Genomic DNA, 24437 nt, shown 5'->3' with positions numbered 1-24437 from the left:
CGCCTGCCCGCCCTAGCACACTGGGTTGGTCCAGCCGGGGCTGAGTCGTTCCATTGGGGCTAGTTCCTGCCGGCTCACTAATTCCCCGCTGGACCCAGGCACCGGAGAAACAATGGGGGTAGTTCATTCACTCGTTAGTTCCATAACTTCTTCCTTGTAGATTCAGTCTTTTAGCAAAATTTACTCATCATTTGCTATATGCTGGACCTTGTGCGGTCGCCGGATACACAATGGATCGCGAAGCTGACTTAGACTTACCCTCAGGGAATTTACAGTCCGGTAGAAGGAAGGGAAGAGTCGTCCTGTAGGACAGGTGGGAAGGCTGTAACTCTGAGATCCTCCCAAGACTACCAAATCTCTTACTGGTGCAGCAAATATTAGGTTGGTGCAAAAGTAATTGCGGTTTTTGCAATTTTTTTTTTTTTAACCTTTTAAACAGCAATTACTTTTATACCAACCTAATGTTTGAGAGCTGTAACCTGTATCAGGCCGTCTTGGTCTCTAGAATTCCAAACATCAATAAAACACAGAGACTGTCTGTAGTCAGGTACACACGTATAATAAAAAGTGAAAAGCAGCGTGAAAGGAACGATATGCTCTTACAGTTCTGAGGACGATTTTATTTTGGATTTGAAGGCTCAAAGGAAGTTTGAAGAGAAGGGGGCGTTTAAAGGGGGTTTCAGGTGCTGGAGTTTGGGATGAGCAGCTCTGGGAAATGGGGATTCAAGCTAAAGAAATTCAGTGGACAACAGAGGCACAAAGTGGGAGCAGTGAGCCCTGCAAAGGGAAAGGATGGGTGGGGCAATGACCCAGAAGCCTCTGGACGTGAATGAGCAGGTCAAATGGACACGTGCGTTTCAAAGGCAATTTTAATTCTCATTCTAAATTAATTGGAATCCTGATTGCATACATTAGTCTGGGAGCTTGGTGGACATGAGGTTGGCCCTGACAGATGGACACTCTCCCTGTGGGGACTAACAGGTTTCTGGGCCTTCAAAGCCAGGGGACTTTGCAAAACCCCCTGCAACCTGCAGAAGAAAGCCTTCCACATGTGACTCGCCCTCTCCCCACCTTTCCCCTCTTTTCTCTCTGGATTATCATGGCACTGAAATCAACCAGGTCTCCTTCTCCCTTTGCAAACAAAAAGTGAGGTTTCTTTTTTATATATTGGCTTCTAGAACACTGGAGAGTTCAAAGCTATGGGATTGTTCAGTAACTGGATTGCTTACATTATACCCCAATTAGCATATGTGGTTATAAACACTTTTTAAAAACTGAATTTAACATTTTAAAGGGAGAAATTGATGCAGCAAGCCTTTTGAAATGGGATAATTTTCCAAATGGGTCAGCTTGCCAGTGAGCTTCCTTGAGTCAGGAAACAAATACCTTGAGAAGCATAGTCTTTACTTGATAAAAGGAAGATACAGGTTCATCTGAGAAGCCAACTCTTCCTGGCATTTTTAGGGAAAAGAATTGACATGGATTCTTCTTACATAGGTGCTGGTTGAAGCTTTGAGCCAGTTTTATGATATAGAAATAGTCTACAAAATGGATGTCTCATGTTGACAAGAATGAGGCTCCTGAAGTTTTGTTTCTACAGGAAGCTCGGGATAACATAATCCAGATATGTAGCTTTTAGATGTTCTTGCTTAAATCATGACTAGGATTTACAGAGCTTGGACTGGGAACGACTAGTATGTACTACAAATAATCTGGCTGTTTTAAAAGTAGATTCCTGGCCCTATCTGGGCCCACTGATTCAGACTACCCAACAGGGAGATCCAGGGGTCTGCCTCTTCACAAGCTCCCAGGAGAGTCTGATCATCAGTCTGATTTAGAAAGCCCGGGATTCAATGTCTCTTATAACTCTCAGGTTTCTCCAAATTTCTGAGCAATGCTATCGATTCACAAATGAATCCTCTGACAATCTCCTGAGGTGCCAGGATTCTAGACTGGATTAAAAAGATAAGACACATGCTTAGGTACTAAATATACATGAAGGAGTTTGCTTTCTTGTTGAAAATTTTTGCAACCTGACGTCAATTCCTGCTTTGTGGGCCATCACATGCAGAAGCTGGTGGCCTAGAGTGGGGCCCTGGGCTGTGCTAAAAGTTTTCTCAAAAAAGAAAAGTAAAAGAATTTGGTTGAGACCTCAGAGCTTTGCCCTGGACTGGATGAAAGAAGTTCTACAGCATCAACAACCACTCACCTCCAGTTTGGGCCAGAGTACTGATTTTAGCAGAATTACATGACTCTAAGTGGGCCAGTGTTATTTGGTCTCCCAAGAACTTTATAGTGAAAATGAACATAAAGGGAATAAATCTTACCTTGGCTTTAAAAACCAAATAACAAAGACTTCTCTGAACCCACTTCTCTACAATTTCCTTTTCTAAATGTGACAACTCTGGAATAAAAATATGAAGTCAGTTAGTCCCCATAAAACATTATTAAAGAATGGCAAATAGGAGTGCACAAAAATACTTAACAGCAGGAAGTTCAATACTGGGTTGGGAAAAGATGTTGAGCAAATTTTATCACAACAAAAGACAGGAAAAATAGGATACAAAGTTAGAAATCAGCACAGAATGCACAAGACCTCTGGCACACTGCTGATGAGTGTAAAATGATACAAATTACTACAGACACAATGTTCTTGTCCCTCCAAAATTCCTATTTTCAATCCCGTGCAATGTTAGAGGTGGGGGCCTAGGGAGGTAGTTGCATGAGGTCACGGGGGTGAAGACCCCATCATGCTATTGGTGCCCCGATAAGGGGATTAAGAGACTAGACGGACTCTCCCCACTCCCTTTCCTTTGGTATGCCGCGACAGACAGTGAAAAGAGACATCTACAAACCAGGAAGAGTGCCTCAGATACTGCATCTGTGGGTGCCTTGATCTTGGATTTCCTAGCCCCCAAAGCTGTGAGAAATGTGTTTGTTATTTAAGCCACCTAGTCTAGGGTATTTTTCTTATAGCAGCCTAAGCTAAGACAAATACTTCAGGCAACTGTTCAGCAGTTTCTAGTAAAGTCAAAGATATCTATCCTACGATCCAGCAATTCCACTTTTTAGTATATATGTAAAAAAAATGAAAGCAGACTTGCACGAGAATGTTTATAGCAGCTTTATTCATAAACCAAAATTGGAAAGACACTAAATACCCATCAACAGAAGAAAAGATAACCAAACTGTGAAATATTCATACAGTGGAATTCTATTGTGATCAAAAAGAAATGCTGACACATGCAACACCATGGATGAAGCAGCATTATGATGGAATAAAAGGAATTATTTCAAGTGATTGACAAGCACAGAAATGTGGTATCTCAAAGAAAGCTTGAACTTCTTCAGTATCCTATGACAAGGATATTGGTATTGTTACATATGTATATGAGTGCATGTGTTTATATCTGGGAAAAGCAAATAATTGTGGTTAGGAAAACAAATTAAGCCTCTAAATTGGCAATACTGGCATATATTCAATATATATTTTCTCTTTTAGAAAAATGAAGGATTTCCTAGCTCAGTCCACTCAAGGCCTAGAAGAAATGCCCAAACAAGCAAAGAATGTAGGTATCTGTGCCTAGATTATGGTCTCTGAATAACATTCTCCATGAAAAGAACCACAGCTCCTTGGAGGAATGGCTGTTTCCCAGTCTAGAACAGAAAATGTATCAGATGAGCCTCAAACACCTCATTATACCAGAAAGCAAGAAAATCAAAGACTACTAGGATTATATACTAAAGACAGGAGCCAATTTGAAGAGATCTCCAGCCAAAGCGAGACAATTTAACGTTGGAAAATTGCCACAATGGATTGAGACACAGTAAATGTTGAAATACACAAGTTTCTATTAGCAATAGCAACACCACCAAAAACTGTTGGCTGTATTTGGAAGGTATTTGGGAAACAAGCCAGGAGTCAAACATTTATTCTGCCTATTCTATATGAACTGTACCTTAGGATAACTAAATAGGTTTGCTTTATAGATTTCCCACCAGCTCAAAAAAAAAAAAAAAAAAAGAGTATCACCATTTCACAACTCATAATAAAATAATGGATCTAGGTGTGATTATTAATGGATGCTAAAATCCTTAGGTAATAGACTGATAGGGAACTTTATAATAAATAGACTGGGTTGACACCATCTAAACTGATTAATCTTAATAAAAGGAGACAAATGTACATTATGTACCTCTTAGTGTGATGCAATAGGAAGAACAAAGTAACACCTAAGAAAAAGAAAAAAGAACTTGAATCTGATTAACAATGTCGATCTAACTACCACTTTATAGGAAATACGAGATATTTTTTAAAAATTCAATGATATCAAAATGAGGGAAATGCTGAAAGAAAAATGTTGATTTCTTCAATGACTAAAAAAAGGAAGGACCTACAGATTTAAAGAAACCTGAGAGATATAGCAAAGAAATGTAATGTGTGGATTCTGTTTGGATCCCAAGTTAAACAAAAGCAGCTGGAAAAATAATTAAGAAGTGACCAAAGAAATTTGAACACTGACTAGATATACTAAAGAATTATCAATAGTTGAGATATAATAACAGTATTATTTTTGTGCTTTAAAATTCTCATAAAATCTAAAATGAAAACTTTAAATCTGATTATTTGAGATAATTTCATGTTTAGAGATATTTTTTGTTTAGAATTTACTTCAAAATGGGAGGGGCAATAGAGAATAGAAAACACAACAAAACCAAAAGTTGGTTTTGTGCAAAGATCAACAAAACAGACACCTTTAGCTAGAATGAGGGGAAGAAAACGAATACTCAAATTACTAGAATCAGAAAAGAAAGCAGGGACATTATTATTGATGTTATGGAAATAAAGATTATGGAAATGAAAATAGAATACTATGAACAAGTGTACGCGTATGTACCCAAAAGAAAGGACTCAGTTACACAACAATGTTCATAGCAGCATAACTTTTAATAGCAAAAAATTGAAACCAACCCAGACGTCCGTGGATGGATGAATGGATAAACAAATTGTGGTCTATACATACAATGGAATATTTTTCAGCCTTAAAAAGGAATTTAATCGAGATAGGCAATAACATGAACCTTACAAACTTCACACAGTGACATAAGCCAGATACAAAAGGACAAATATTTTGTTTCCACTTATATAAAGTATCTAGAATAAGCAAATTCAAAGACAGAACCTAGAGGTTACTACAGGCTGGAGGTAGAGGGGAATGAAGTATTGTTTAGTGGATACAGTTTGGGATGTCGAAAGTTCTGGAAATGGTGGTGGTTGCACAACATGAATGTACTCAATGCCACTGATTCATACACTTAAAAATGGTTGAATGGTGTCAAACCTGTACAGTGTAAAACACCAGAGTGAACCCTACTGTCATCTACGGACTTGGGGTGATGATGTGTCAGTGCAGGTTCTTCAATGCGGATGTTGAGAAAGGGGGAGGCTGTGCATGTGGTAGTGGGGGGGCAGAGGGTCTATGGGAAATTTCTGTACTTTCTGCTCAATTGTTCTGTGAGTCTAGAATTATTCTAAGAAGGAAAAACCTATTTAAAAAAGAAAAAGAGTTAAATGGTAAATTTTGTTATGTGCATTTTTTCACAATAAAAATTGTATTATTTGTCACACACACACACAAAGGATATGGGAGGGAATAATTAAATGGGATGTATTGATAAAACAAGGTTGACCATGAGTTGAAAATTGTTGAATCAGGGTGATGGGCGCACAGTTCATTATGATAGTTTCTCTACTTTTGTATGTTTGAAAATTCCAATAGTTTAAAATAGCTGATACTGAAGAAAGTCAATTTAAAAACAATAAATTAGTGGGAAATGAGAAACCCTTAAGAGTGATTACAGCGAATAATACTTTTATAGTTCACATAATTGTATTAAGTCATCTATGACATATGTCCTAGACCCGTCTTTCTCTACCCAGGAAAAGAGGTAACAGATGGTTATGGCAGTGTCACTTCTCTCGCTGGCATCTCATTAGACAACTCACACTCCTGGAACTCTGTGGCTCTCACAGCTAGTTTCCATTCTGCAGCCTATGGACACCTCTCCCCCAGACCTGACCCACCTCACGTCACACAGCAAAGTAGGAACAATGCTCTACGGTATCTCCATGCCTCCACGAACACATTTTGAGATACTCCACCCAAGAGAGGAAAATGGGAGTCACAAAAATATGGGACAATTGCCTCTATAGAAAAATAAAAATTTAAGTCCTAATTACTTTCAGCCTTGGTTCAGATCACAACACGAACTTTCAAAACACAGGCCACAACTTCCAAAAGCATTTAACAGGCTGTATACTGTGTGCCATACTGAGATCTGTTTTGCAAGAAATTAACACTGAACCTTGAGGTTGAACTTGTTTTGCATGTTTGAAATGTTTGAATGGCTTGAATTTACCAAGACTATCTCCTTTGGTCTTGACTTTCTCCCTACAGACCAGTTCATGGAGATATACTTTGTGACCAGGAAATTTAGTTCTAAAAAGCTAATATATATTTATTTTCCTCTGCGCCAAGCAGATATTAATGGCATTCCTTTTGTGAACCATGGCCAATGTCCTAAAAACGAACACATGGAAAGACATGAATCCAGTGGGTCTCTCTCAACTCCAATGAGTCAACTCCAACATAAGACAACTGCTGTGGATTTGCTGAAAGCTAAGCGTTGTTTGGGTAGTGTTTAGGGCACAGTAACGTGGACTTCTTGCTCCTTTAAAGGAATAAGACAACACTAAAGAAACAGGTGAAGAATATGATGTAGTACACAGAAATTAAAATGGCCAATAAAACATATGAGAACATGTTCAACCTGAGACGAAATGCAAGCTGCCATTTTTTCACATATCAGATTAGCAAAAGAAAGTTTGATGGTGAGATAAAGGAAAAGGCATGCTCATACATTTGTTTTTCATGAGTATAAATTCCTACCACCATTTTTGGATGGCAACTTTATTAAAATGTACACAGCATACACTCTGACCTATCGAAATTCACTGCAAAGGATTTACATTCAATATACTTGAAAAAGTGTGTGTGGTGTGTATTTATTAATTTTAATAGCAGCCTTTTTGTATTAAGACAGAAATAAATGAGCATTAGGAACATATTCATGTCATAGAATGTGACTAAAGCTGTTTAAGAGTAATATGGAAAAGTTACCAATTATGTGGTGTAACACCTTTGTGTAAACTTCATACAAATATAGAATTAAATATAAAGATACAAACTTTAATATAAACTGAGTACATATACATGAATGTGTGTATATATATGCAGCTAATATTTTCTGGAAGGACATTAAAAAAAAAAACCCCAACAGTGGTTCCCCTCAGGGAGGCAGCGGGAAGTCTGCACGGACAGTTCTGTCCTGGGCCCCAATCCTGACCCCCCAACCCCTGTCCTCGCTTGCCCCAGGGACAAAGTGACCATGCTGATCCTGAGTTTGTTTCAGGAAACACGTGAGTTCAACGTCTGTAAAAACTGATCACTGCAAAGTACAGATCAGTGGTTCTGAGCTCTGTTGGCGTATTGTACTGGGAGGCCTTAAAAAAATACTGCTGTCTGGTCCAATCCCAAAGACTCCGACTTATTTAGTATGGGGTTCCTCTTCACACTGGGGTTCCTAAAAACGCCCAGGTGATTGTAACATGCAGCTAGTGGTGAGCACCACCAGTGTACTTCACTTTAATTATTCCTCAGTAACAAATAATGAGCTAATGGGCTGGCTGTGTCATACATAACAAGAATCAAGCGTCTGAGGCCAAGGGCAGAGCCACCAGCAGTACCTGCACACATGGGGAATGTGAGCCCCCCTCTGACCCCCCCAGTGAAGGATGCATCAACATGACCCCACTCCTGCAGTGTCAACACTTAGCTGTTACTGATTTTGTAGGCCTGGCTGACTAAAGTGGGTCCTGTTTGTAGCGACTGTGGACCATTCTGGTTTACTTACTTCTTCATGCTCTTTTTGTTTTACAAATAATTAATTTAAGCAACACTGTCCTACATTAGCCTTTTATGAATTTAACTTAACAAAAAAGATAGGTATCTCTACCCAAATATTACATATGCCATGAAAGCCCATGTTGTTCTTCTGTTAAAATTTGTTAGCCACATTTGCAAAAAAATCTGTCTTGACAATGTTTTCTTAAAGGGTGAAAAATATGTAAGTACTTCCAAAGAACCAATTTAGCAAACAAGCTTTTCTTACTAATCCTATAATTAACTTACCCATTAAGCCAGCTAAGAGCCATATAAAATATACTTTTCGTAAGAATATAGCTGATCAAAAGGAAGGGAAAAATAGCAAATTCCAGAAAGAACTGCTATAAAAATATGCACAAACTTAGAGATGCTCTCCATGGCTATTATCATTTAGACAGGTTTTTTTTAGATTAAGTGATTTATACACAGAAAAGGTTTCTCCTCGAGTGTAAAATATAAGCACACACACACACACACACACACACTCCCTCTGAAGATGAGCTCAGTCTTAAGAGTTTAATGTAAACAGTCTTAGTCTTCTAAATATAACTTATATATAGTAAAATGAACTCATCTTGAGGGTCTTAAAGGACACAATGTTAGTTTTCAAAATATAATTTGAATACAGAATTCTTTTAAAGTAGTACCTGAAGAGTTAGCCATCATATATATTTTTATTTTATTACAAGGTATTTTAAATTTTAGGCAGATACAATTGTGACAGAAAGCCAGCTTCATACCAAAAATACACTTTCAGTAAGTTTATCAAGCAAATAAAACCATCTTCATTTATTTGCTTTTTCTAGAACTCAATGTACAGTAAAAATACTGTATATGACAGACATGTAATTAAGCATACATATGAAAAAGACCATGTACTGAATGTTCAGAAACAAAAGTAAAAATAAATAGCAATGATAAAACTCTGAAAAAATAATACACATTTTTTTTGTTGTGGAAAATATGATTCTTAATTATATATACAGTTATATTTAATAGAAATAGAAAGCCATCTCTTTAAAATTGCACAAAACATGGGCCCAATAAAGTATAATTTTTATGGTATGTAATACTATAATCCTAGGGCAATTTGTTGCTTAACTCCAGGACATAAAACACTTAGGTTTGTAATATAATAAAAGGTACGCAGTACTGTTCGAGAAAGACTGTCTTCCTCAACTCACATTAACCTGTAGTAATCCTACAAAAGGCTGTACAGGAAATTTCATAAAAAGAAATATTAAACTATTACTGTGCCCACTCCATGCTGACTAAGCAGCCAAAATGGGCTTCAAAGTAACCATGGTGAGACATTAAATGTTTCTGATACTTTTTTATACTAAAGGTCATTTCTTTGTTCTATAAAATCACTTTGTTTAATTATGATTGGCAATCTTGGCACAAGAAAAATCCCAGCAAAATGGGTAGTTTTTGCTTACCTTGTTTTGTGAATACTTCAGGAGATAAGAATACATAGAAAAGAAACATTAATGCTGAATTCACGTACAACTTATCAGGAGAGTTAATCCATTTTTAAAAAATCCTGCTTAAACTTCTCTGTTAAGAAAACCAAAGGAAACATTTCCATTTGTATTATGGCACAGCCCTCAATTCAGATAAAAATACACTTTGGGGAACCAGAAAAGATTGCACAAAGGTTAGGAGCAACCTGAAATCCTCTTGGTGAAAAACACTTAAGTCCTCTAGGGTAATAAAAATATATGTGCAAACTTAATTACAACTATTTACATTTCAAAACAGAAACATGAGTTAGCTAGCTATTCAGCTGCTTGATACCAATAACGCCCAGGCATTTCAAAAGGTGTGGTAACACGTGTCCACGTATCTGTGGCCACACCTGAATGCATAGAACACAGTAAGGTTATGCTTCTTCAGTCTGTCACCTATCTATCATATCTATAAAATAAAATTGTTTACATTTTGAAAGCTGTACAAACAAAAGGACTGAGCAAATAGTTTTATTATCTCACATAAAATATACTTTAAGAACTACTGATTTCACTCATTTGTTCAACAACTTGTCCTAAAATCTCATCAACTACATCAACATCATAATTCACTTGCTGAAGGTCGAGGTCAGGTACTATCATGGCCAGCAGCTGTCCTACGTTAACTCGAAGAGATCGAAGTTTGAGGCTGCAAATACAAATATTACATTTATTAGATGAACATTGTAATACAGTTTAATATTCATGTAGGGCTTAATATTGAAGTGAAACATTAATCCATTTAATTTAATAGTTCATAATTAAGTGTAATAATTACTATCTATTGGTAATGTTTCATAAAACAAGTGGCTCCGTTTGGCTCCAACCAACACAATTTTGATTTGAGACTGGAGAAAACATGGACTGTAAAATATATAATATATAAACTATAATGTGCCATTTACAATTTAAAATGTGGTTATCACCTGGAAAACTGTAGTGATACACACACACACACACACACACACACACACACACACACACACACACACAGAGTGAGAATACTGGTCCAGGAATGCGCCTCTGAATTTCAGCTTCCTTTTGAGGAAAATAAACTAAATTGTTCCCTAAAATATGTTCTGTGAGAAACCCATTGTTAAGAGGAAAAAGAAGTGGTTCTATGGTCAAATAAGGTTGTAAACCATTGGTGTAAATAATGTTCAACACGAGCAAATGCAGGACTTCTCTGAACCTTTCGTGTGCTGAAGTTCACGGGCCGTCCATTTTTCTATGCACTTATACAGGGAGCCGTGTTTTGCTGAAAACACTGGGAAATCTTGGGTTAGATGATCATTATCATTTCTTCCAAGTTCATAATACATGTGTTTGAATATCAACATTCTAGACTTTGAATACCTACAACTATAGAGCAGCCTTTGCTTCAAAGACTAAGTGAAACACATGGATCAAGAGAACGTTACAGCTGAGCTGCTTTTGGTCTGCACCCTCTCAAATATCAGAAGCCCAGTTCATTAGACACTCATCTTTCTAGAGTGGAAACCTCTGAAGGGGCAAGACACTGCTAACCCTCGGGTTGACAATGAATAGAAATGGATTATAAACACGTTTTGTTGGCTTGTGTGCTAAGATTCCACTTGGACCTTTGATAAAATTTTACATCATTCTCATGCCAGCCGTTGTTTGTCCAAGCTTTCACAATCATCTTCCATCAGAGGCACATGGTCCAAATATTTTTCTGCTTTGTTTTGCAGAAATTAGTAACCATACTATGTCCTACCAAGAATACCCACTTTGTCATTAACCAAAACCTTTTATCTAAATGAAAAGTAGACAAAAGAAAGACTAGTGTGACCCTACGACCTTCCCTCTTACCCATCCTTTCTTTGATTGTCTTTCATTGTCCCTGGCTAATTCCTCCCTTCTACCAGACATGTCACAGATTCCTATTTTTAGTGCATGAAACAGCACTGTCCAAGAGAAACAGTGCCGGCGCCATACACAATTTAAAATGTTCAAATAGTTCAACTAAACAATAAAATGAGGGGCCGGCCCGGTGGCTCAGGCAGTTAGAGCTCCATGCTCCTAACTTCGAAACCTGCTGGTTCGATTCCTCGAGTCCCGCAAGGGATGGTGGGCTTCGCCCCCTGTAACTAAGACTGAACACGGCACCTTGACCTGAGCTGCCGTTGAGCTCCCAGATGGCTGTTGGTTGGAGCATGTTCTCTCAACCTCACGGTTGCCGGTTCAACTCCCACAAGGGATGGTGGGCTGTGCCCCCTGTAACTAGCAACGGCAACTGGACCTGGAGCTGAGCCGCGCCCTCCACAAAGACTGAAAGGACAATTTGAAGCTGAACAGCACCCTCCACAGATAAGATTGAAAGGACAACAACCTGACTTGGAAAAAAGTCCTGGAAGTACACACTGTTCCCCAATAAAGTTCTGTTCCCCTTCCCCAATAAAATCTTAAAAAAAAAAAAAAAAAAATGAAACAACTTAATTTTAGTTATATATTTTAGTTAACTGCATGTAGCTACAATATTATCATTTCATCAAATAATCAAAATATATTTTAATGAGGTATTTTACATTCTTTTTTTTTCTTTTTTCATACTAGGGCTTTCAATCTCTTAGTGTGTATTTTATACTTAAAGCAAACCTCAATTCAGACTAGCTAGATTTCAAGTGTCAGTAGCCACATGCGACTATACTATTAATATTTTGGAAAGCATAGGTCTAAAAGATCATCCGTTACTCAAAGTTTAGTGTGCAGGAGAATCACTGGGGGTGGCCAGTTTGCTCAGTGGTTAGAGAGCAGTGCTCATAGCGCCCAGGTCACGGGTTCGATTCCCACATGGGCCAGTGAGCTGCGCCCTCCACAATTATAATGAAAAACAACAACTTGACTTGGAGCTGAGCTGAGCCCTTCACAACTAGACTGATTGAAAAAAAATGAAAAACAACTTGATTTGGAGCTGATGGGTCCTGGAAAAACACACAGTTTCTCAATATTCCCCAATAAAAATTTAAAAAAAAGAGTCTGGAGATTGTTTCAAAGTTTCCAATATAATAAACTGCACTGGGGACCAAGCATTTGCATTTCAATGCACCATGGATTCTTGTGGTTCCCTTTTTTTGAAACCCCAGCTGGGAGTTTTTTATGATCCTTTGTCTTCCATGTTTGTATGTACTGCTCTATTCTATTTCCATCAACATATTTAATGAAAACCTTTAAAAACTTAAGCTAAAAAACAAAGTAATAATACAACTGATATCAAGTGAGGATGGTAGGAGACTATTTCTCAACAGCAGTACCTTTTAAGTCTGAAATCCTATCGTAGTATTAGCAGGAAGAAGTGCACACTTTTAGCCCTAATGACTATTTCTCAATGGTAAGCCATCAACACAGCACCAACACTGGCGCCCTTCCCACATGAATTTCTGTTTCCCCCACTCTCAAAATCAAAACAAAACCCCAAGCACATTTTATATCTTACTGAGGCAGGGTAATCATTCACTTGCTATTTTCTTCTTCTCACAGAACTACTTCCCAATAATCATCTGTAGTATGGCAATTTTTAGTAACTCGCTGATATCCTAAAAGTTAAGATTGGGGAGGGCACATAGTAAAATGAGGACAGCAAACCATAAAGAAATGATGCTAAGCACAGAAGTAAAAGAAACGAAGGTGAAAATGTAAGTTTCATGAAATAGTCCCTTGTCATATAGTCATGGCCAAATTCACCCCATTCTTCAAAATCTAGCTTAATTTTCACTTTTCTCCCAAAAGTAGGATCACAGTTAATAACTTCTTTGGCTAGAACAACAGCTGTTTGATGTGTGCTAGCGAATAACCGGAATTGCAGCCACAGTGAAATGTCTCATTTAAAATTACCTTTCCCCATCAGCATAATTTACAGACTCCTCAATGTTACTTGAAGTTGAAACATCTGTTCCTGTCTGTTGACTTGTGGATTTTAATTGTTCAATTTCAGTTTTCAGTTCTTCATACTGTGAACGAATTTGTGATTTCTCCATTTCCAATAATTCAACCTGACAAAAAAAAAATTACTTTAACTGTAAAATTTCAAAATACGAATATCAAAGTGCAAATTTAAGCTAAGAAATGTAGAAAGCCTGCTTGATGAAAATTACATCAAAAAACATTAGACAAAAAAGCCCCAATAGCTTTCTATAAACAAAGCTTCATTTGTTTAGTTTCACCTCTACATCTTTTGCACTGAAAGAATACAAAATGTGAATCAATCACTGCTTAACTGAAAACAAATGGTACCTAAAAAACTGAAAACACAAGATAAAAATGCCTAAATTCTGTTGACATCACAGTAGCTTTCATTTTTTGCACTCACCTACCAGCTCTAAGTTCTAACACAAAGCTTCTATTGATTTTTACATATTTTGTCATTTAGCTCCCACACCAACACATCAAGATTAATGTCTGAACAAGGAGTAATGTCAGCAGTATTTCCAGGAAGAAGTAGCAGTACTGTCACTTCTAAACTCTTTTTAGCAGAGAAACCATCCTCTCAAACAGCATGTAAATATGACAGACAACAGATATTTTTTTTTAAAGGAGCTACACAAATTTGAATTGGGGGCATGGACGGAGGCTACTTCTTGTCTCCTGATATCTAAATCTCCTCTTCCTCCGTAAAAGAACCTCTGAATAGAGACTACATTTCCAAGGCACCCATCAGCCAGGTGACTAAGTTCTGACAGATGGAATGTAAGCAACTTTCAGTACCGCACCCTTCCTCTCTCCTGCTGCTGGAATGTAGATATATGATGGCTGGACCTGAAAAGTCATCCCAGACCACAACTGTACATGGTGAAGCAAAGCAACAATGGAGAAGGAGCCTGCGTCTCTGATGACTGCAGAGCCACCACTGTTGTTTGGGGTTTGTCACCTGCAAACGAATCTAATCCTAAGTACTACAGGTGCATCTATAACAGGAGGGTATCATCATCTACCTTGTACAGTTATCATGAGCCTCATTAATAATGGATGTGAAGTTCCCACCTTATTTAGCAACTGTGTGTCTCCATGGGAATAACATGGGATTCCGAGCAGGACAAAGCTTCCTCGTACAGCAATGTCCTGTGCACTACAGGACATTTACCCGGTCACCACCCATTCAATCCCAGCAATGCTCATCTCAAGACCTGTTAAGAACTGAAACTACCCCTCCACATTGCCATGTGACGCCAGGAGGGCCACTCCCCAGTTGAGAACCGGTGGAGTACCAGACAGCCAATAAACGGAAATGCTACGTGACTTATTCCAATCTGGCAGCAGGCAGTTCTTTAAGGTTCTGAGGCCCCTGGCTTCCCACGACCATCGTCATGTTGAATGGTAGAACTCACCTCACTTTTATACTGGTCCCTCTCAATACTGCATTTGTCCAGCTGTCTAAACACATCATCAAGCTGCACAACCATTTCATCCACTTCACTTTTACTCTCATTGTTGGAACACTGATTACATTCAGTCTTTACATGTTGCAAAGCACTACACTGTTTTTTCAGCCTTTCTATTTCTTCCAGAGCTTGCTGATACTGAGATACCATGTGGTCTGGACTTTCAGATTTGCCATTAATACTTTCAAGTAAAAATACAGCATCAGTTTCGGTAGACTGGTGGCAAGTTTCCTTCTTCACGTATTTGTTGTTCATTTCCAGTATCCTCTGTTGTAATACTCTGATCTGGTCAATAAACATATCACATTGTCTTTTGTAATTTTCTTTTTCTTGGGTGACTTGAAGCATCTCATTTCTCAGTACATCTAACTGGGACCCAGCATCACCCACAGATTTATCGAAGGTTTCCGGGGTTTCATGCGGCTTTCCTTCAGCTTCCGCACAGGATGGCAGGATAGCTGTATCATTTCTTGCATCTATGTTATCTTCAATAGTTTCTTCCTTTTTGACAACTAAACCTGGTACTTCTGTCTGGGTGGCCACAGCAGTTCCCGGTTCACAGCTGGCTGCTGAGGTGCCTGCTGAACTGGTCTGGCCACAAGGTTCAGTGTCCCCCATCGGCTTGACCACCACACTACTTTGCTCCATGTGAGTCTGTTCCGATTTCACTTCAACGTCAGGTTCCACTGCAGGCTTGGGAGTACTGTTTTCTTCTAAGATGATGACATCTTCATCATCATCATCTTTATAAGCTGGATTTTCAAATGCTTGATTACTCAATCTGCGAATCTTTGTATTCAAAATTGAGGAATGAGTAGAAAGTCTCCGTTTCATGCTGGAAAAAATTTTATATATAAAATATAAGATTACAAAATATAGATAGGGACAAAAATAGATGACCTTGAATTTCTAAGAAATACCCATGCTTATTTTTAAAAAAAACTGATATATTACACAGTACTGCCTGATGATTTAATGAAGTAAAGATTGCTTTTTCCTTTTACAGATGAGGAAAAAAGACTGTTGGGATCTCTTTACATACCAGATCTACATACGGCCAAACATTTCTTCATCTGATGTCCTTGGGCATTTCAATGCACACATGTCCAAAACAGAACCCCACCCCCACCCCAGATCTGCTTTTGTGAAAGGCGCTGCCACTCACCTTGCCCATGATAATAATATGCAGGGACATCCAGTGATCAAATGTGAGCCACAAAGTAAACTAGCATGCCCTATCCTTTAATGTAAAATAATTTCTCCCTGCATTAAAAATTGCCTCTTTTTCTTTATTTGCTTAATTTTCTGTGAACTTCTCACCTATTGGTTACTTTTTGCCCCACACAGAGGGATATTTGTTCTGATTTGCTATTTGGGCCTTATGTCTTAGATCTCGTATTTCCTTGATTTTAAAAGATTTCCCTTTCTTGGGCTTACTCTCTCCTATCACGGAGGCACAATCTCCAATAAAATCTTCAGAAAGGGTACACAGGACATAAAAAACGTAAAATTTCACATGATGAGAATTTTTAGTCACCTCTCAAGTTGACTGCTGGCTTAGTTTTTTTTTTACATAGACTTCCAGGTTGGAAATTACGTTCTTAAAACTAAAAGCACATCCCATTGCTATCTACCATTCAGTGTTTGCCATTCAGATTCCTGATCTTTTGCAGGTTATGTGTGTTTTTCCTCTCTAAAAAAAAAAGAAGAAAAAATCTCTTTTCCATGGTGTTCTAGAATTTCATGATGTTACTTAGAATGGATCTTTTCCCAAACATTACGCTGTCTATTTAGCAGAAATTAAATCTTGCTTACATTATTTCCTCCCCCCTTTTTTTCTGATTTCACATGCTGAAATTCCCTTATTCAAATGTTGATCCTCCTGTACTTTGTCTTCTTCCTACCTGCCCACTGTTTATCTTTTTGCTCTGAGATTTACCTGCTCAACAACTACCCACCTTCCAATAAATTTCACATGGTTTCTTCTACTCCCTTGGTTTTTGTACATCTGGTGATCCTTGGCTATCTATCTATTATTTCAGAGTGACAGTGACTAGAAGCAATGAGGGCTGGGCTTGTGATTCAAGGGTGCTCAAACTGTTGTTGTCATCTAGGACTTTTCTCTTGGGAGCCCAGTTGAGGGAAGAAAGGGAGGGGACTTCTCATCATTCAGTATTTGAACTTTCATTTCCTCCTTCTATTTTCAAAACAGTGGCTCACCCACATCTTCAACAGTAAAAACTTCTCTAGTAAGAAAACGTCCCACCATCTGATACAGAAGAGAAGCAGCCATTCCAGACTTTGCAAGTTAAGAAGAGCTGTAGGGAACTACTCTTAAACTTTCAAATAAGCTTCCTGTTACTCAGCCCTGCTTCCCCACTTCAGGAGTACCTGATGCTTCTAAGTTCTGAAACTTGTCTAGGGATCTCTGTAGTTAATCAGTTCTTTGGCAGTTGCCCTAATATTTCTCTTACCAGGCTAATTCCTATTTGTCTTTCTCAAGATTTATTTTAGATCTTTCCACAGACTTTGGCTCTATGAATTTGAGAATATAGGCTTTAAAAATTAATGAAAGTTTTCACTCTATTCTTTTCTTCCATTTTGATGGCAGACACTTTAAAAAATAAATTCCATTATCTTTTGTCTGTAAACTTTACAGATTTTACTTTTTCTTACTTTGTCTGGAACCATCTTTATGAAGAAAAACCAAGAATATTAAGAAGACTGGTGAAAAAAAAAATTGACACAAGTTCTTAGTTAAGTGACAATTGAGCCCCAAAACAAGTCCCCAAAATGTGGGCTATAAACGGAAAACCATTTTAGAACATGTTTTCCTTGATGTACATATGCCTAAAGGTTATTTCTAATCTTTCCTGAGGTCAAAAATCCCTTTGAGAATTTGATGAAGGCTACAAAACCTCTCAGAAAAATCTGGCCTCACTATCTCAGAGAACCCTGTTTCAAAGTTTCTCTTTTAACAACAGACATCAGGGATAGTCAGTGTGATAGCTCATCGGCATTATGCTTGTTCTTCTTCACCTGTGTTCACTCTATTCCTTTGATTGGGTCACTTGTGCAGAGTACTGCTTTCAGAATTTCAGGAACCAACCTAAGTATCACCTCATCATAAAGCCTTCCCTGACCATTCTAGTAAAGAAAGCTAACTGTTCAATTCCCACATCGCTCATACTTTTCTTTCTCTCTTCCTTCTCCAACCATTCATCTAAAATACACAGCGTGCCACAAGCTACGATAAGAACTTACTGGTCATACTTGATATTATAATGTTCTTTTGTTAATAATTCATGTTTTTCTTAGATACTTATAATCTTAAAAACAGGAATTTTCATAATATACAGAATCTCAGAAATGACAATTTGATCAAATTCCACAATAAATATACTTAATATTTATTTAAATAGGTGGCATAAGTGAGGTGGGGTAAGTTTAGACAATAAAAGCAAGGTAACTTGTCCATAAGATTTTTTATATGCAAACTAAATTTCTTACAAACGCATTATTTTCATAGAAGTGCCAAATAAAGGCTCTGTTAAATATTCAACCCCCAAATGGAAAAACACATTTAGCCACTGACCTATTGCTCTCAGGGTCAGACTGAGGTGAACCTCGGTGATTATTTATAAGTTTTTTTGCATAAGTATTTACTGATTCTGAAAGATGTCCTCTTGGAATACTTTCCTTCACAGAAGAAAAGCTCTGACTTGACATCGCGGTTGTCCCCAACAGGTCAGCCGTAGAAATCTGTTGGAGGGAGAAAAATTGATCTTAGAGTAATTTTTTCAATGTGCCATGGCCCAAACAAGGCACTATTTTCCCCTTTCCCCTTATTCCAGAAGATGCTGTGAACTAACCCTGTAACTTCCTTATGCTACACTAGAGAACAACAAACTGGCCCATGAGCCAAATCGGTCCTGCAGGTGAGCTAAGAATGGTTTTACATTTTTTAAGGTGTGAACAAGACAACAAAACAGGCAAAGACTATGCAAGCAACAGAGGCCGTATGTGGCCCACAAAGCCTAAAATAATGTACTATTTGGCTTTTAACAGAAGGATTTGATGGCCCTGTACTATATATAGGGCTTATTGAGATAAAATAAAAACTTTTCTAAGAGAAAGAAACCGAAGATAGAGTCATAAAGATACAGTCTTTAAAAACCAAAGTTAAGCCCACTATTCTTTTTCCTCCAGATTTGCTCTCACCTTCAAACCCTCAGCCTTTATATAAGAAAACATTTCAGTGTAATAGTAAGCAAAAAACCACACCTTCTTACAGACCCAAACTTCTTATAGGACAAGTAAGACTACCTCCCCATAAATTCAGAAAAGGCTCCTTAACACCATTCGGCATTACGACATGGAAGAGCCAGTGAGAGTGGTCAACAAAGAGAAAGAAAACACCATGGCTTTGGTCCAGGTTAGAAATAAAAGAATGGCTCCCTGGGTGTTCCTGTCCATTTTTCCTTGACTGCCTCACTAACAACAAGATTCTTAAAAGAATGTCTGCCTTTTCTCAGAGGATGCCCAACTAAATAATAAAACTGAACAGTCTGAATGAAGTTGTTGGGTTAAAAAGTTCGGGTTGGGAAGGAGGGCAAGGAAGGGTACAAGAAAAGAGGAATTATGTGAACTGAATGAACAAAATCACTTTAATTTGTTAAGTGACTCCTAAGCTTTAAAATCACTTGTTAAACTAATGACTACCCAGTATAAGATACAGCTATAAAATGGAAGGTTCATTACCTGAGGGATCCTTTCCAGGTGCCTGATCCTGATTTTTTCCCTGTCTCTTAAAAAAAAAGAAAAAAAGAAAAAGAAAAAAAGAAATACATTTAAATTTACTTCATTATTCTTCAGTTTAGTCTTCCAATGACATATCTGGCATATTAGCCATTCACACATACACACGAAACTCTGCTTCCATTCCACTATAATCAGTAGTAAGCCCTTAGGCAGGGGAACACTTTCCACTTATCTCAATGACACCCTACTGTTTGCCTCCCACTTTCCTCCACCCCTGTTGTTTTCAGGCCTTTGACCAGGAATACCACACACAGGCTTCTAACTGGTTTCTTTACTTCCAGTCCTACTGAATTTATCTTCAAAAACAGTGCAAAATAAATCAAAACTACCTGGAAGTTCTTCGGGAACTCGGCCTTCTGCGTGCAGCACAATTAGCCCCAAGTTCACCATGGCTGACTAGCCTCCATCACCGACCCAACTTCTCTGGCCCACCCCCATTTTCCACTGGGCCCATTCACGTATTTACTTTAGTCAAGCCGCATATTATTGTTCCCTGTACATTCTCATCCTAGCCATCCTTCAAGGTCTATTACAAACATATGCTTCATGAATTTTCCTGATCCGTCCTGCCCGCTCCGTGCCCAGCCAGAAGTAGTCTCTCCTTGCGGGCTTCCCGACAAGACTGGACTGTGCCTTTCCCGGACCCGTCAACTTCTAATTGGTAACACTCGTCTCACCTGCCCTGGTAGACCATAAGCTCAGAACGGGCAGTGTTTACTTACGACGCATCTGTGCGTGGCCCAAAAAGACAAACTATCCTGTCTGCACCTGACTTGTATATAGGACAGCAACAACAGCAGGTGAAAAACCAGCAGGTATCCATATCATCAACTTTTTGTAAAAAGCAGCTGATACTACGCACTCCACATCAAAATCTTTTCTGGGTTATAATTTTTTTTGGCTGTACTATTGACCCTTGAACAACACAGGTTTGAATTACACAGGTCCACTTACACAAGGATTTTTTTCAGTAACATCCAGGCAGACCTCCACATCCCCAGGTTTCACATGTGTAGATTCAACCAACCATGTGAGCAGAGAGCGAGCTGTAAGTTATACTTGGATTTTTTTTTTAAATTGGGGAATATTGGGGAACTATGTGTTTCTCTAGGGCCCATCAGCTCCAAGTCATTGTCCTTCAGTCTAGTTGTGGAGGGCGCAGCTCAGCTCCAAGTCCAGTCGCCATTTTCAATCTTAGTTGCAGGGGGGTGCAGCCCACCATCCCATATGGGAATTGAACCGGCAACCTTGTTAAGAGCTTGTGCTCTAACCAACTGAGCCATCCAGCCACACCCACACTCAGATTTTTGATGGTGGGGTTGTGGAAGGGGGTGGCATGGGAGGGGGTCGGCGCTCCTACCCGCACATTATTCAAGGATCCACTCACTGGACCGTTTTTCGGAAAATATGACCTAACCGGAAAATAAGCCCTAACATGATTTTTCAGGATGACATCCCTCAACATAAACCCTAATGGGTCTTTTAGAGCAAAAATTAACATAAGACCCGATCTTATTTTCGGGGAAACACGGTAGCTTTATCTTGGAGAAGCATCAACTAATACAGCAGACACACTACTATTGATGGTTCGGGCATTAATTGTTTTCCCACCACACTTTAATTAATACAACACTCACTTCTTTTTGTAGGTTTTCTCGTAAGTGGGATGCATCAAATCCTCATCTTCAGGTTCTTCTGGAACATCACAATTTCTAGTCAGAAAAATCACAGGAAATAACAGGTCACCAGCGCCTATTCATACCTCCTGAACAACATTTTCTACCTTTCCAGAAAGGGTACTACCAACTATATGGTACCTGAACTGTGGGTCAGGGTTATTGGAGCAATACCATTTTTCTGGAAGTTGATCTATCCCATCGGGTAATTTTCGCCACTTTAGGCAGGAATCGCACTGAACCCATGTCTGATCAGGGCGTTTCCTGTAACAAAACAACAGCAAAACATTAGCATGGAAGCATGAATACTACTTATACTTCCCTTAGATTTTCTGTATCATTTCCACCATAAAATGCCCCTATTATTTAATCCTGTCCCTGAAAATTCTGTGATATTATTATTGTGTGCATCCAGTTAAATTTTTAAAAACAACAATTTTGGTTACTTTCAAAAGGTTAAAAATGACAAGCCAATTTAAGAAAGGTGACATAAATGTATTGTTTAAGAGAATATTATTAAATGTTCTATAATAAAAACTCAAACAAGAAAATATTTCCTATGCCTTGCTCTAAAAATTTTTATTAAGTTAGCATCTATAATGTCAAACCTATACTTACTAGCACAATAAACCACTCAAGTACAGGAAATAGCACATCTCTGAATAGCTAAAATTTATATATTCTTTCAGTTCATAAAGTACTTTCATACTTTCATCACTTAAAGTTATGATCCGTGGGGCCCAACCTCCTCTAGATGACTTTGTTTTTGCACAATTCTAACTGATCTCAGGGGTGCAGGGGAAGAAGGGACAGAGATGCTGAAAAAGCAGGGCCAAGAGGACACCTACACCCTCCAGCATGGCCTTTGATCCAGATGTTAGGGACCATGCCTGTTGCTTGTGAGTGCCCTATGTTACTATTTGTGCATTTGAATAAAGTCTGAAATGTTACAACTTTTTTGGTCAATAAAGACTTGGAAAAAAATCTAAATAAAAATTACAAACAATCTTGTAAAGAATTGATGTAGACTCATTTAACATATGAAGACTTCACCTTAACGCCAATAATTTTTTAAATCTAGTTTTTAAAAAATGCATTTAGTTATATAAAACTTCAAACAATTCAGAAGTTTATAAAGTAAACATAAACTCCTTGTTTCAGGAAATTACATTATGCATGTATATATGGACACACACACAAAATACAATGGGAAATCAACGCATTGAGTTGCAGCTTTTTCATTATATATCTTGAACATCTTCCCATTAATCATTACTCATTCGTAGGACTGTTACTATGTGCTAGCTGTGTTTCTGAGTGCCTATCACGCATGTCTTACAGCTCTAGGAGGTAAATGCTACTAATGTTCCCATTTTACAAATGAGAAAATGGAACCTTGTAAGAGGCCGAGTAACATGTTCAATGTCACATAGTTGCTTAAGCAGCAGAACTAGAATCAAACTCAAGTCTGGCTTTACACTAATGATCCTATTACACAACACCAGGGTTTTCAAACTATGAGATGCCATCCATTAGTGGATTATGAAATCAATTTAATGGGTCAAGATATGCATTTTTTCAATGAAATAAACGATAACACACAACAAATGGGTAGACTATTTCATGAATCTTTTATGTATATGTGCAAATGCACATATTCATTCGTTCATTTTACAGTGTGTTGATTCAGGTTATAGAACTTTTCTTACTATGGGTTAGAAGTCAACTGCAAACACTGTACAATCACTATACCTTCCAACATTACATCTTGATTAGAGTGGGTTGATTTTTTTCTTAATGTACTTACTGTATATCTTCAACTGGCATATTTATAGGATATTCTGCATGTTTCTTCACTTTCATTTCATTCCAGTAATCATTCAGTTTATCTCCTAGTGCTGCTATTGTAAGCCTTAAAAAAGTAAGTTATAAAATCAATTTTAAAAAGAATGATATTAAATCTTTCTCAAACACAGAGAAAGCATAAATAACCTAACAACAAGCATGTGGACACTGGTGGGGAGGACTCCAAAAGGTATAGTTAATGAACAGCACTCAGTGTAATGGCAATTTTCTACGTTAAGTTCCTAGAGCAGAGCCAGGATTATCTAGGAAATAAGACACAAAATAATGCTTTGAGTCCCTGTTGCGAAAGCATGTTGTTGATCAATTACTGGGAGAACCACAGGCTCTCTTTCAACCCCAACCTTACAAGCTTTAATTCAAATTAGAACTCATTCTTTTGGCTTATCAAAGTATGCGTTCATTACCACCAAGTATACTTCAAATAGCTTCTGTCCCACAATTAAGACTTTTACTTTTCTCACAATGTTAAAAAGCAAATCAATGGCACTGAGTGAGATAAGTAAAACTAAGGCCACAGTTCTTCCTCATTTCTTTTTCTCATCACCTCCATTGCTCAGTCCATGAGACTGCACCCATTTAGTTGATGTACTCATTTAACATATGAAGACTTCACCTAAATGCCAATTTCTTTTGTTGCATTTTTTGTTGCAATGCATTTATTTGATAGAGCCTAATTGTTTTTAAAAATGATTAACAATTGTCGCATCCACCAGCAATATGTGAGTTCCAACTGCCCTATGTCTTGCCAACATTTGCTGTTTTACTCAGTGTAGATAATTTTTCCAATTTTGCCCGTTATGAAAATATTCTGGCTTCTATTTTGTTTTTGCCCTTCTCATATAGGTCTACAATCTATCTAGAACTGGTTTTTCCACTTGAGAGGTAGGAGTTAAAGTTTATTTTATCCACACAGATAGCCTGGTAACCCAGCATTTTTGGAAAGGTGATCATTTTCTCACTACATTATAATGTAACCTGTATTAAATTGGGTGACTGTAGGTATGAAAAGTGGGGGTTTGTTCTGGCTTCTCTACTAAATTTCACTAGACTGTCTTTCATTAATACGCACAGCTTTATAAGTGTTGATATTTAGCAGTGTAAGTCCTCTTGCTTTGTTGTTCTTTAAAGATTGTCTTAACCATCTTTGGTCTTCTGACTGTC

The 24437-nt window shown here is 38.0% G+C and overlaps 1 protein-coding gene across 1 annotated transcript in view; it reads right to left on the bottom strand.

Moving 5' to 3' along the window:
- Positions 1–8661: 8661 nt before the first annotated feature.
- Positions 8662–24437, bottom strand: part of MORC3 (MORC family CW-type zinc finger 3) — a 39568-nt gene continuing 23792 nt past the window's right edge. The window contains exons 10-17 of the mRNA XM_033127910.1: positions 23218–23322; positions 21552–21674; positions 21372–21446; positions 19675–19720; positions 18509–18675; positions 14860–15748; positions 13370–13527; positions 8662–10163 (exon numbers count right to left, since the gene is read on the bottom strand). Coding sequence (XP_032983801.1) covers positions 10010–10163; positions 13370–13527; positions 14860–15748; positions 18509–18675; positions 19675–19720; positions 21372–21446; positions 21552–21674; positions 23218–23322 — 1717 coding nt within the window. The 3' untranslated portion in view covers positions 8662–10009. The remainder of the gene's footprint in view (positions 10164–13369; positions 13528–14859; positions 15749–18508; positions 18676–19674; positions 19721–21371; positions 21447–21551; positions 21675–23217; positions 23323–24437) is intronic.

Source organism: Rhinolophus ferrumequinum, chromosome 2 (assembly GCF_004115265.2).
Source record: "Rhinolophus ferrumequinum isolate MPI-CBG mRhiFer1 chromosome 2, mRhiFer1_v1.p, whole genome shotgun sequence".
In the NCBI taxonomy this organism is placed as follows: Eukaryota; Metazoa; Chordata; class Mammalia; order Chiroptera; family Rhinolophidae; genus Rhinolophus; species Rhinolophus ferrumequinum.
This window is presented reverse-complemented; position numbering and strand designations above follow the sequence as displayed.